At 48.5% G+C, this 15,112-nt stretch overlaps 1 protein-coding gene across 1 annotated transcript in view; it reads left to right on the top strand.

Annotated features, from left to right (window-relative positions):
• The window catches only part of LOC140406297 (probable tubulin polyglutamylase TTLL9), a gene marked incomplete at its 5' end in the record, with an annotated part of 73,766 nt that extends 58,881 nt beyond the window's left edge, over positions 1-14,885 (top strand). Inside the window, one exon of the mRNA XM_072494410.1 lies at positions 13,392-14,885. Coding sequence (XP_072350511.1) covers positions 13,392-13,459 — 68 coding nt within the window. The remainder of the gene's footprint in view (positions 1-13,391) is intronic.
• Positions 14,886-15,112: the final 227 nt, after the last annotated feature.

Consider the following 15,112-nt stretch of genomic DNA (forward strand, 5'->3'; position numbering starts at 1 on the left):
TTTCTTTGTTCTTTGTTCTTTGTTGAACTTTGCTTCAGTCTCAATCTGTTAGTTTTGCATTGTTGCAGGCAATGTTCAAGGTGATGAAAATTCTCACCCTTCTCTGTGATGGAGTTGACACTCACACAGGGAGTGTGAGTGTTGTTGGTGGCTTAGCGGATTGGTTGCTCGGATTGAACTCCAATTTGTTTACCTTGTTCATCTTCTGAGCCATTGAGCAGTGACCAGCTGCAATGTTGACTGGCGTAATAGGAAGGCTGCTGTAGCTTGGATCAGCAGCATTTCGAAAAATGGTTCCATTTGCCACTTTGTTGTAATGTGTACCAAACGCAGTTCTGTACTGTGAGTGATGGTCACCACAGTTGAGTCAGGACATGCCATGTACCACAAAAACCTCTTCTGTCCCACCTTAGCTCCTTGCTGCTTTTTTCCGACTGTTCATTCAACATATAGATAGTGATGACAGATTCCAGTGTTAAATCTTACTCACGAGAAAGCTGCTTGCAGACCAGATCATTATGGACTCCACAAACAATTCGATCTCTCACAGGTTCGTCAGTGAGGGTAGCAAAAATGTATTTCATTGCTAGGATTTTTGATTAATCAATTTTTGGTAGGCAGTATTTGCATGTCTCTCCAATATGGTATTTTTTAATGGGATGCATATGTGCTCGAACATTTTGAACAAGATTTCCCTGTATTGTTTTCTACTGTGACACCGGGGGTGGCTTGGTTGCTGCCGGTGGTGATGCCAAGTTTCTCAAGCTTTCTGTTCTTGGTATGCATATAGGTGACATAGTATTGTTGTCTCATCTGTTTGGCGGTGTTCCGCAGCTGGTCCGCTGCATCCTGAGCGCAAGTTGAGAATATGGTTTCCAGGTTGCGTCGTCTGCTGGAGAGCTGGTGTACGAGGTGGTTGAGGAGTGTGAGAGAGGTGCAACGGCAGAGTCTCTCAGCGAAGTCTGTGTTGTAGGTCGACTTGAGTGGGTTTGTGATCTGTAGCCCTTTTGGGATCTTGTCTGCTTTCTTGCATCTTTGTCGAAACTTAATGTCAGTGTCTCTATGCGCGATCTTCCTGGAAATCCTCTCCACTTTGAGCCGTCAGTTTGCGGTGTCGTTGGTAGCCATGATGTGGAGATGCCGGCGTTGGACTGGGGTGAGCACAGTACGAAGTCTTACAACACCAGGTTAAAGTCCAACAGGTTTGTTTCGATGTCACTAGCTTTCGGAGCGCTGCTCCTTCCTCAGGTGAATGAAGAGGTCTGTTCCAGAAACACATATATAGACAAATTCAAAGATGCCAAACAATGCTTTGAATGCGAGCATTAGCAGGTGATTAAATCTTTACAGATCCAGAGATGGGGTAACCTACGTGCTCTCATCCCACGTACTCCCCGCATTGGAGATCTCTACTGCCTCCCGAAAATACATAAGGCCAACACACCAGGCCGCCCTATCGTTTCAGGCAATGGGACCCTGTGTGAGAACCTCTCTGGCTACATCGAGGGCATCTTGAAACCCATCGTACAAGGTACACCCAGCTTCTGTCACGACACGACGGACTTCCTACAGAAACTCAGCACCCATGGACCAGTTGAACCAGGAACATTCCTCGTCACAATGGACGTCTCGGCACTCTACACCAGCATCCCCCATGACGACGGCATTGCTGCAACAGCCTCAGTACTCAACACCGACAACTGACAATCTCCAGACGCAATTCTGCAACTCATCCGCTTCATTCTGGATCACAACGTCTTCACCTTCGACAACAAGTTCTTCATCCAGACGCACGGAACAGCCATGGGGACCAAATTCGCACCCCAATACGCCAACATCTTCATGCACAAGTTTGAACAGGACCTACTCACCGCACAGGACCTTCAACCGATGTTATACACCAGATACATCGATGACATTTTTTTCCTTTGGACCTACGGCGAAGAATCACTGAAACGACTACACGATGACATTAATAAGTTCCATCCAACCATCAGACTCACCATGGACTACTCTCCAAAATCAGTTACATTCTTGGACACACTCGTCTCCATCAAGGACGGTCACCTCAGCACTTCGCTTTACCGCAAACCTACGGATAACTTCATGATGCTCCACTTCTCCAGCTTCCACCCTAAACACATTAAAGAAGCCATCCCCTATGGACAAGCGCTCCGTATACACAGGATCTGCTCAGACGAGGAGGAACGTAACAGACATCTACAGACGTTGAAAGATGCCCTCGTACGAACGGGATATGGCACTCGACTCATCGATCGACAGTTCCAACGCGCCACAACGAAAAACCGGACCGACCTCCTCAGAAGACAAACATGAGACACAACCGACAGAATACCCTTCGTCGTCCAGTACTTCCCCGGAGCGGAGAAACTACGTCATCTTCTTCACAGCCTTCAACACGTCATTGATGACGATGAACATCTTGCCAAGGTCATCCCCACACCCCCACTACTTGCCTTCAAACAACCGCGCAACCTCAAACGAACCATTGTTTGCAGCAAACTACCCAGTCTTCAGAACAGTGACCACGACACCACACAACCCTGTCATGGCAATCTCTGCAAGACGTGCCAGATCATCGACATGGATACCACTATTACACGTGAGAACACCACCCACCAGGTACGCGGTACATACTCGTGCGACTCGGCCAACGTTGTCTACCTCATACGCTGCAGGAAAGGATGTCCCGAAGCGTGGTACATTGGCGAGACCATGCAGACGCTGCGACAACGAATGAACGGACATCGCGCAACAATCACCAGGCAGGAATGTTCCCTTCCAGTCGGGGAACACTTCAGCAGTCAAGGGCATTCAGCCTCTGATCTCCGGGTAAGCGTTCTCCAAGGCAGCCTTCAGGACCCGCGACAACGCAGAATCGCCGAGCAGAAACTTATAGCCAAGTTCCGCACACATGAGTGCGGCCTCAACCGGGACCTGGGATTCATGTCGCATTACATTCATCCCCCACCATCTGGCCTGCGAAATCCTACCAACTGTCCTGGCTTGGTACAATTCACACCTCTTTAACCTGGGGTCACCCCATCTCTGGATCTGTAAAGATTTAATCACCTGCTAATGCTCGCATTCCAAGCATTGTTTGGCATCTTTGAATTTGTCTATATATGTGTTTCTGGAACATACCTCTTCATTCACCTGAGGAAGGAGCAGCGCTCCGAAAGCTAGTGACATCGAAACAAACCTGTTGGACTTTAACCTGGTGTTGTAAGACTTCGTACTGTGCTCACCCCAGTCCAACGCCGGCATCTCCACATCATGTTTTATCTATACAATGGCTATTGGCAACCATTTTGCCTGTGGAGAGCATCAGAGTTGAGGTATAGGGGTCACTGGGTCGTGATCAGATTTGGGAATAACCCTGACTGAGATTACCCTTTGTTACTGATGTAGCAGTCCTACATACAAATTTGTAGAGGGAGGATGCCAATATGGCCCTTCAACGTTGTTCCTGTGGCCATGCTAGCTCTGACAAGCAAACCGGCAATTGAAACGTCGGAAGGGATTCTCCGTTCGCCGACGCTGAAATCACGAAACGCCAATTTGACGGCAAATCTCGATTCCCCATCAGCCCAACAGCGGCGCCAATGCACGTACAGTAGACACCATTTGCATGTCATTAGTGGGCCTAACCCGGTATTCTGTGGGGCTCCGCGATTCTCCTCCTCCGATGGGCCAAATTCCCGACGGTTTCAAAAATCGGGAAACCAGCATGATGGTTGCTGAGGGAGAGAGCGAGGAGGTAGGACTATCACATGCGCATCATAAACGCTTGTGCCCGGTACCCAGGCAGTGTGCACGACGCTTTTATCCTGGCACACTCGACAATTCCCGACATGTTCGAGATGCCCCCCCCCCCCGCGGCTGGCGGGGGTTATCCACTGCGTTCGTGGCTGATGACCCTCTATGGAGGCCACAGACCGACGCACAGACCCGTGACAACAACGCCCATACCCAGACCAGGAGCGTGATCGAGCGGTGCTCCGGTCTCCTGAAGATGTGGTCAAGGTGCCTGGACTGCTCTGGAGGGGCCCTCCAGTATGATGCTCAGAGGGCGCCCACGTTTAGGTGGCTTGCTGCGTCCTCCACAACATCGCACATCTGAGGGACGATGTGTTGGAGGAGGAGGAGGAACGCCAGGCCTCGTCCAACAAGGAGGATGCGGGGAAGGGGAAGGGTAGGCAGACATGGAGCCCAGGCAGGCACGGGAGGCTGCACGATGTTGTGCACCATGGCCAACTCATCCCTATCGCCTCCAGGTTCACCAACTAGGTGTGGGGGGAGGGGGGTGACGGCGGCCAGGGGCTCAGACATCGCATCCCAACCCCATACTCACTCAGTCGCCCCTCCCAATGGCCACCGCACCCCTCCCCGCCTGCAAATCCCCCCGTGATTCATACCTGATGCACGCCGGGATGGGAGCCCTGGGTTGGCAGTAACACCAGGTCTGGTCCATGGGATGGAGGATGATGACAGCCTGCTTTGCGATGAGTTCTGGTGCACCACATCGTATGACAATGCCTGATCCCTGCCCACGGTAGTACTTTTCACCTTCCAGCTGGATGATCCTGCATGCGAGCTGTCCATTCCATCACACCGTCCCTTCCAATCTCTGGAGTGGCGGTGGTTGGGATGGTCAGGTTAGGGGGGGGAGGCCCTCCCTCAATGTCAGCCCATTCCCCTTCCCCCATCCTCCCATCCAGCCCAGACCAGCCCACCCTTCAGAGAGTGCATCTAAGCAGGTTGTAACAGTGGCAACAGGTATTTAATGTGAACAAATATATACAGATTTTTGCCCTAGCCCCTATAACTAAATTGTGCCCTGCACCCGTGCCAACTTAACCTGTGTCCAGCTTCCTGGGTTTACGGGCCCGAACGCTATGTCTAGATGAATTCCCAGATGATTAATTAATAATAATTCATAATAATAATAATCGCTTATTGTCACAAGTAGGCGTCAATGAAGTTACTGTGAAAAGATGATACAGCAGGAGTGGAGGTGGCCTGCTGGGATTCCTGCCCTGCAACCTTGGCGGGCGTCTTCTGGGGCGACCTGGCGACGGGATGGGCTCGGGTGCCATGGTGCCGCCCTGTTCTGCCCGCTGCCCACCAGCGATGGGTGGGGGGAGGGGATAGTCTGAGGTGTTGCTGTGTTCTGGCACGGGCCCCATTACCTCCTACCTCGGGGTGCCGATGACCCAAGGCTACTCCAAGGGATAGGGGTACGAGGGAAGTTATCCCCTGAGGCTCCCTGTACTGCCAGTCCTGGAGGCCCGCTCTGATCTCGACCAGCGTCCACATGCTTGTGGACATGGAGCATAAGGAGTGGATCATCTCCGTCTGGGACTGGGCCACATCACGCTGCAACTGTGCCACCACCTTCTGGGTCTGGGCCACATTAGCCAGTGACTGTGCCATCTCCCTCTGGGACTGGGCTACCAATGTCTGCGCCATGTCGGCCAGCGCCTGGGCAATGCCGCCAATGTTCCCAGCCATGGCCTGATGTGACTGGGCCACGCTCAGGACTGCTGCTGCGATTACCAGGTGGCTCTGGAACATGGTCACCTGTGAGGCGGCAAACCTGTCCTGGCCTCGGCCAGCGCCTGCACAGAATTCCCCAGGCCATGGACATGCTGATCCATAAACAAAACCACCAACTTCAATATCTCCATCGCGGATGCCACCCGTGTGATGTTGGCCTGGGTGGCACGCATTGTCGGCACCACCTCCTGTTGCTGCACACGGTTGGACTGCACCTGCAGGTACTGGATGCTCGTCGACAATCCCTCATGTAGTCCCGGCTCTGCGACTGCATCTCCACTACAGATGGGACTGTTTGGTCCAGAAGCTCAAGACCTGTCTGGATGGCACTTAGTCCCTGGGATCGGACTATTGCCCGACCATCCACCTCCCTCGGATGAGCCTATCTCCACCTGCTGTACCGGGGCAACTGTGTGGTGAGCACCAGATAGTGTCCCAGGAGCCTCTTCACTGAAGTGCCCAACCGAGGTGAGTGTTTCTGGGATGGAGGAGGGTGTTGGAGATAGCTGTGATGGGAAATCTGTGCCATCGTCCGACCAGTGCTCTGGGGTGTCCTGGGCCTTGGGTGGAGAGCTGGTGTCCTAGCTGCTGCCATCACTGCTCGGCTCATGGGGGGGCTCCAGCCGTGGCATTGGCTCGGGGCGGAGGACGCCTGATGGACCCGCCCCATCTCCAGCAGGTCCTGTAAGACACAAAACAAGATGCATGATTAGACCGCGGGTCGAGTGGGGATGGGCCTGTGGGTGGGGGGGGGGTGGTGTTGGCGTGAGGTTGGGTGTGGGAAGGGGGAGGTTTTGACACGTCCTCACAGGGAACCGCAACTCAGCCAGGTCTCACTTCCTCGCCCACAGGGCGACATCCCATTCTTCTGTAGGATGTAGGCTGCCGACTAAATCCAGGACCCTCTGCTCGGTCACAGTGAGGGGCCCCAGGTCTGGCGGTCCCCCTCCTGTCCTCCTCTCTACAGACATGGCGGCCAGTATGGGTACTGGCATGTGAACATAAGAACTAGGAGCAGGAGTAGGCCATCTGGCCCCTCGAGCCTGCTCCACCATTCAATGAGATCTTGGCTGATCTTTTGTGGACTCATCTCCACTTTCCGGCCCGAACATCATAACCCTTAATCCCTTTATTCTCCAAAAAACTATCTATCTTTATCTTTAAAACATTTAATGAAGGAGCCTCAACTGCTTCACTGGGCAAGGAATTCCATAGATTCACAACACTTTGGGTGAATAAGTTCCTCCTGAGCTCAGTCCTAAATCTACTTCCCCTTATTTTGAGGCTATGCCCTCTAGTTCTGCTTTCACCCGCCAGTGGAAACAACCTGCCCACATCTATTCTATCTATTCCCTTCATAATTTTATATGTTTCTATCCCCCCCGCATCCTTCTAAACTCTTTAAGGGTAAATTCACATTTGAAATGTGGGAATCTTTTAAGGAAAGGTTGATTAGAGTGCAGGATAGACATGTCCTTGTGAAAATGAGGGATAGAAATGGCAAGATTAGGGAACCATGGATGACGGGTGGAATTGTGAGACTAGTTAAGATGAAAAAGGAAGCATACATAAGATCTAAGCGACTTAAATCTGATGAAGCTTTGGAGGAATATCGGGAAAGTAGGACAAATCTCATACGTGCAATAAAGAGAGCTAAAAGGGATCATGAAATATCTTTGGCTAACAGGGTTAAGGAAAATCCCAAAGCCTTTTGTTCATATATAAGGAGCAAGAGGGTAACTAGAGAAAGGATTGGCCCACTCACAGACAAAAGAGGGAATTTATGCGTGGAGTCAGAGGAAATGGGTGAGATTCTTAATGAGTACTTTGCATCGGTATTCACCAAGGAGAGGGACATGACGATGTTGAGGCTAAGGATGGATGTTTAAATGTTCTAGGTCAAGTCAGCATAAGGAAGGGGGAAGTTTTGGGTATACTAAAAGGCATTAAGGTGGACAAGTCCCCAGGTCCAGATGGGATCTATCCCAGGTTACTGAGGGAAGCGAGGGACGAAATAGCTGGGGCCTTAACAGATATCTTTGCAGCATCCTTGAGCACGGGTGAGGTCCCGGAGGACTGGAGAATTGCTAATGTTGCCCCTTTGTTTAAGAAGGGTAGCAGGGATAATCCAGGGAATTATAGACCTGTGAGCTTGACGTCAGTGGTAGGCAAACTGTTGGAGAAGATACTGAAGGATAGGATCTGTTCACATTTGGAAGAAAATAGACTTATCAGTGATAGGCAGTATGGTTTTGTGCAGGGAAAGTCATGTCTTACAAACCTAATAGAACTCTTTGAGGAAGTGACAAAGTTAATTGATGAGGGAAGGGCTGTAGATGTCATATACATGGACTTCAGTAAGGCATTTGATAAAGTTTCCCATGGCAGGTTGATGGAAAAAGTGAAGTCTTATGGGGTTCAGGGTGTACTAGCTAGATGGATCAAGAACTGGCTGGGCAACAAGAGACAGAGAATAGTGGTGGAAGGGAGTGTCTCAAAATGGAGAAAGGTGACTAGTGGTGTTCCACAGGGATCCGTGCTCGGACCACTGTTGTTTGTGACATACATAAATGAGCTGGACGAAGGTATAGGTGGTCTGATTAGCAAGTTTGCAGATGATACTAAGATTGGTGGAGTTGCAGATAGCGAGGAGGATTGTCAGAGAATACAGCAAAATATATATAGATTGGAGAGTTAGGCAGAGAAATGGCAGATGGAGTTCAATCCAGGCAAATGCGAGGTGATGCATTTTGGAAGATCTAATTCAAGAGCGGACTACACGGTCAATAGAAGAGTCCTGGGGAAAATTGATGTACAGAGAGATCTGGGAGTTCAGGTCCATTGTACCCTGAAGGTGGCAACGCAGGTTGACAGAGTGGTCAAGAAGGCATACAGCATGCTTGCCTTCATTGGACGGGGTATTGAGTACAAGAGTCGGCAGGTCATGTTACAGTTGTATAGGACTTTGGTTAGGCCACATTTGGAATACTGTGTGCAGTTCTGGTCGCCACATTACCAGAAGGATGTGGATGCTTTAGAGACGGTGCAGAGGAGGTTCACCAGGATGTTGCCTGGTATGGAGGGTGCTAGCTATGAAGAAAGGTTGAGTAGATTAGGATTGTTTTTGTTGGAAAGACGGAGGTTGAGGGGGGACCTGATTGAGGTCTACAAAATTATGAGAGGTATGAACAGGGTGGATAGCAACAAGCTTTTTCCAAGAGTGGGGGTGTCAATACAAGGGGTCACGATTTCAAGGTGAGAGGGGGAAAGTTTAAGGGAGATGTGTGTGGAAAGATTTTTACGCAGAGGGTGGTGGGTGCCTGGAACGCTTTGCCGGCAGAGGTGGTAGAGGCGAGCACGATAGCATCATTTAAGATGCATCTAGACAGATATATGAACGGGCAGGGAACAGAGGGAAGTAGATCCTTGGAAAATAGGCGACAAGTTTAGATAAAGGATCTGGATCGGCGCAGGCTGGGAGGGCCGAAGGGCCTGTTCCTGTGCTGTAATTTTCTTTGTTCTTTTTTCTTTTGTTTTACCGAAGTTAAGCTAACTGGCCTATAATTACCCGCTTTCTGCCTATCTCCTTTTTTAAACAGTGTGCCTATCTCCTTTCTCAAACATGTGGTGCTGAGTGGGGGTTCACTCGCCCTCCGCATGGAGTGGGGGGGGCTGGTGTCTGGTTATGGGTGTGTGGGCCGGGGGTTGGTGCTGGACCACAGTGTTGCCTACTCACCTTGACCGCCCTGAGGAGGTTGTGTAGTTTTTTTCCAGCATTGCTGGCCTGTCCAGTCGGTGCTGCCCACCGCGCTCACGGCCTCTGCCATTTGCGTCCAGGCGCAGCAAACGGCGCAGATGGCAGTCTTCTTCCCGGGCAGGCTACAGGGTCACCCTCCTCTCCTCCACGGCGTCCAAGAGGATCTTGAGCTCTGCGCCTGCGAACCTTGGTGTCGCTCTCCTTGCAGCCACCTTATTGGCTGTGATGTATTGTGTGGGGGAGTGGAATGTGTATATGCGGCTGCAACCTGTCAGTCTCATGAGTGTGAATCCGGCACCGTTTCTCATCAGAATCGACTGTGTTCCACATGGCGCTGGTGCTAGCCCATAGCAGAATCGGTGCAGGTGTGGCGCCAGTTTTTCTGTCGTGAAATTCCACGAATTCTGCGTTGGCGTCAACTCAGAAATGGAGAATCCCGCCCTGGGAGTTTCTGCTGGCTCAGAAATATCGGGGAACTCTCTTTCTCCTTTATGTCCATCAATTCTGGCAGCTCTCTCCTCACTGGCAGCTCCTACTTTACCATAAAATCTTGACACCATTTTTGCTTTTATGTGTACTCAATGTTGTCAATTACAATTTGTCACCAAAAGTTCTAATTTAGAATTAATTTGACTTCAAATTTGACAGCAGCTCAAAGCTATCCAGCAGGATCTGAACAACCCGGCGCACTCAAAGCTATCCAGCACACTCAAAGCTATCCAGCATGATCAGAACTACCCAGCGCACTCAAAGCTATCCAGCACACTCAAAGCTATCCAGTGCACTCAATGCGCTAAGCAGTCTGCATTGAAAAATGCAAGGAAATGAATTATTTAAATAATATTCAAATGTTTTCAGTTTATCATTTTGTGGGGAAAAAATCATTCAGCTATGCAATTCATGTTTGATTTAATTTGATTTATTGTCACGTGTACCGAGGTACAGTGAAAAGTATTGTTCTGCTTACAGTCCAGATAGATTGTTCCATATATGAAAAAAACATAGGACATACATAAATACAAAATGTAAATACATAGGCACGGGCATCGGGTGAAACTTACGGAGTCAAGTACTACTCAGTAGAGAAGATGCTTGAAGAGATCAGGTGGTCCATAAAAGGGCCATTCAGGAGTCTGGTATATATGGGGAAGAAGTGGTTTTTGAACCTGTACTGTGTGTTCTAAGACTTTTGTATCTCCTGCCCGATGAAAGAGGTTGGAAGTGAGAATAACCCAGTGGAAGAGTTCTTTGATTATGCTGCCCTCTTTCCCAAGGCAGTGGGATGTGTAGACAGTCAATGAATGTGAAGCGGTTTTATGTGATGGACTGGGCTGTGTTCACGACTCTCTGTAGTTTCTTATGGTCTTGGGCTGAGCAGTTGCCATACCAGGCTGTGATGCAGCCAGATAGGATGCTTTCTATGGTGCATCTGTAAAAATTGGTAAGAGGCAATGCTGACACGCCGAATTTCCTTAGTTTCCTGAGGAAGTATAGGCACTGTTGTGCTTTCTTGGTCGTAGCATCGATATGGGTGGACCAGGATAGATTGTTGATGATGTGCACAAATAGGAATTTGAAGCTGTCAATCATCTCCACCTCGGCACCATTGACACTGACAGGGGTGTGTACGATACTTTGCTTCCTGAAGTCAATGACTAGCTCCTTAGTTTTGCTGACATTGAGGGAGAGATTGTTGTCATTACACCATGCCACTAGGTTCTCTATCTCCCTCTTGTACTCTGACTCATCGTTATTCGAGATTCGACCCACTACGGTCGTGCCACCAGCAACGTGTCATCGCGACAGCACCACCTGATCACCAGCAGCTCTTAATCAGGTTTAATATCACAGCCTCTACTTTCCACCCACCTCCCCTGGTCTCAGGTTCCAAACCTCCCCAACCTCAGGGTCTAAACCATTCCACTCAGCACCCCCTGCCTCCAATATCGGGGTCAAAACTCTCCCACCTCGCTCCAATATCTACTCTCTCCCTCCAGCCTCCAAGCTGTGCCCTTCTCTCAAGACTCCAATCTCTCACCCCACCTCTCCCACCAGCCTCCGGACCTCACTGGCCTCTCTCAGCGACCTCCTCACACCCCCTGCACTTCCCTCGATGACTCTCCCACCCCCTACATTCTCCAATATTTTCTTCATTGCCACTGTCCTCGTTGATCCTGAGCCAACTTCTGATCTGAGCCAGGAAATGGTCACTTTCTGTTTTTTTAACAAACATTTTATTAAGGCTTTTATGCTTTTACAACAACAAAAGATACAAATACAAATGTAAACATAATCTCTCACTGTTCCTGCCTAAGCTACATCAAAATCACCTAACTTCCCCTGCCCCCCTTACTCCCTAACCATCCCCCCCCCCTTATTGAATCTGGAAATGGTCACTTTCAGGGGTAAAGGATGATAAGGTCAGGGCGAAGGAGGGAAGGGGTTAGAGGAGAAAGAGGAGGGAGAAAGCAGAAGAGTGGGTGAAGGAAAGGGGGAGGGGAAGTAAGGAAGGGGGCTAAGAGGAGGGATGGAGGGGAGGCAAAAGAGGGGAGGAAGGGGGAAAGGAGGATGGGGGATACAAGGGAGGGGAATAAGAGGGTTTTGTGTGACGTGTGTTGTGGGATGGAGGGGAGAGAGGATGGGGGTGTTTGTGGGTTGTGGTGGGTGGTTAGTGTGACCCTAAATATTCCATACATTATCAGCTGGGACTCGGGCTGATTTTAGCTGTATGTGGTCACGTTTCACTGGGAGCACTGTAGGATGACAAATTGATAGCAATGATGTCAGTTGATAACTATCATTTGGCATCACAAGTGAAAATGAAATGGAATGATAGCTAGACTTCTGAATGAAAGTCTGAAATGAAAATGAAAGGCAGCAGCACGGCAGCACAGTGGTTAGCACAGTTGCTTCACAGCTCCAGGGTCCCAGGTTCGATTCCCGGCTTGGGTCACTGTCTGTGCGGAGTGTTATGGGCCAGGGTTTAGAGAACCCCAAAGTGTATCATGACGTGCACCTGACCCACAACTTTTAATAGATTGTGGAATGGGGAGCACACGGCCCACTCTACAGGTGAGGTACAGCAGAAATGGAAAAGTATTTTTTAAAGCAAAACAATGTTTATTCTATTAACTCAAGTTAACCTTTTTAAAACATACAATGAACATGAAAAGCAACACCTTAGCATCCATCAATTCAAATACAACCCCCAAAGACTACAACACTAAGTAATCCTTTAAGCTTTCCTTTTAACATCCATAAGACTTTAAAAAAACCTTTAAAACACAAAGATCAGGTTTAAATTCACTCTTGCAAACAGTTATTAGTTTTAAATCACCAAACGATCGATTTACAGTCTTTAGATTACAGGGAGAGACTAATACACCTTCTGGCTGTGACTGCATCTACCCAGCTCTGAAAACGAAACTAAAACACACCCTGCAGCAAACAGCCTAAAACGAAATAAAAAGCTGACAGACAGCCCAGCTCCACCCACACTCTGACATCACTGATAAACACCCATTTCTTAAAGGTACATTTCTTAAACACCCGTATCTGAAAGGTACTCTCACATGACAGGAGTCTGCACATTCTCCCCGTGTCTGTGTGGGTTTCCTCCGGGTGCTCTGGTTTCCTCCCACAGTCCAAAGTTGTGCAGGTTAGACGGATTGGCCGTGATAAATTGCCCTTAGTGTCCAAAACAGTTAGGTGGGGTTACTGAGTTACAGGGATAAGTTGGAAGTGTGGGCTTAAATGGAGTGCTCTTTCCAAGGGCCGGTGCAGATTTGATGGGTCGAATGATCCTGTACTGAAAATTAATAATAATAATAATCACTTATTGTCACATGCAGGCTTCAATGAAGTTACTGTGAAAAGCCTCTATGATTCTATGGTATCAAATGATAACAAAATAAGTGCAGTTGGCATCAAGGGAATACTGATAAAAGCAAATGATGGCAAATGATATGAAAAGCTTTGGGTGGGTATTCTGTTCAAAAACTATCCTTATTGACGACTCCAGCCTATTTCACGTCTAGTTGTGTTTTATTTACAGGTTGCATCAATGACCGGAAGAAACAGTTGTGGCATCTCTTTAAACCTCTGATTACACAGAAGAAATAGCAGTGAGCAGCACTGTAGGAACTGATGAAAAGTGCATACTCTGTAGTATCCCCTATCGCACATGGGCTAGTAAACTGTACCTGAACTGTAATACAAGGCAGGGCATCCTGTCTGCAATTGTTTGTGTGCCCCTGTTTAGCAGTCTGGCACCTGACACTGCAGTAATAAATCTAACCTCTGCAAGATGATATAGAGCAGATGCTGTGCATAGTTTCTGCAGGCTAAGTTCAATGTCACTGTAGTCCACCCAGATTGTTGCTGCTCTTCACTGCAAACTTTGAGCCAATTGGAAACACTCAGCATGATCTCTCCTAGATTTATGAATGGATGATCACTCAAGCCTTAACGTATTGGAAAAAATATAACAAGGTTTAAGGAGAATTGCACGGAGGTTTCTGCGGCAGAATGTAGCTGGGAAACAAAACCTGATTTCTCCCAAGAATGTGGAGCACTCACAGAGACAGGACAGTATTGCACCCAGGAGTCAGTCTATACCTAGATTGTAACATACACCTGGACACCACATCTTAGACAAGATACATTTTACAGAACACCTTGGGGTTACTCGGTTCTCACTGTCATCGTCTGCTGTTAATAGAAGAGTAACAGCCTCAGAATGGACTGGGTAGCCTTCTCACCTCATTAACATTGGCAGTTTTGAAATGGGCCTCCAACATCATCGCCATCTCATGCCTTTTTCAGGCAATCAACTCCTTTTAATATGGGAATTGAGTTAAGCAACCTGAATCAAACTTTGAATCCTATTTCAACTGGAATTGGCCAGAGCTGCACAATGCCCAGCTCCATAAGAAATGGAACGGAAGTGGTCCACTGAAGGTGAGTCATTTTGATGGACCCCAGGACCTCAGATTACACCCACGTCCTGGGCAGCAACCACCACAATCTGGTCACAAACTGGCCCCTATGTCTTGTGCTTTAAATACACAACTTGCACCAATAGGGAGCATTTCAGTGTGAGAAATGGTACCTTCATATCTTTGAATCCACTGGTGAGTATCTCTAGTTGGATATATCTCACGTTTCGTAACATTAGCTCCCCCTCCAATTGTCCCACTTGGTCAACAGCCTTTTCCCATCAGTAATCATTTCAGGAAAAAAGGTGAATGAAAAGCGCACACTGTGCCAAGAGTTTTCATTTCTCCCGGAATATCGCAGCAGATTCCTGACCAACCTTCCGTGACTGGAGATCACAGGAAAATGGCAGAATGTTGACACCACAAATTCTCCAGTGAATTTATCACATGACTCTGATAATTCTTATTAAAATGGAAGATTGACTTATTTCAGAATACAGCTACTTACAGAGACAGTTAGCCATGCCAGCTTGAAATGGAGAGCTTTCTACCCGACAGGAGCTGCATGTTTTAAATGTATAACCAATGTATTAAACTGTTCAAAACTCAAATAGAGACTGACTTCACTGATGGGCACAAATGTAAAATAATAAAAAAGACTTGTCTTGACTCTGACAAACAAAAGAAATCAGCAATGACCTACTCCAAGTCAGTGCTCAGAGTGATGCACTGGAAATCAGGACCAAGCTCAGTGCGACGCACAGTTAATAAGGGCAGTGCTCAGTGGACGCACTGTAAATTGGCAGTGTTCCGAGTGATGCACTGTAAATTAGGGCAG

The sequence above is a fragment of the Scyliorhinus torazame genome, unplaced genomic scaffold, assembly GCF_047496885.1.
Source record: "Scyliorhinus torazame isolate Kashiwa2021f unplaced genomic scaffold, sScyTor2.1 scaffold_444, whole genome shotgun sequence".
NCBI lineage: Eukaryota > Metazoa > Chordata > Chondrichthyes > Carcharhiniformes > Scyliorhinidae > Scyliorhinus > Scyliorhinus torazame.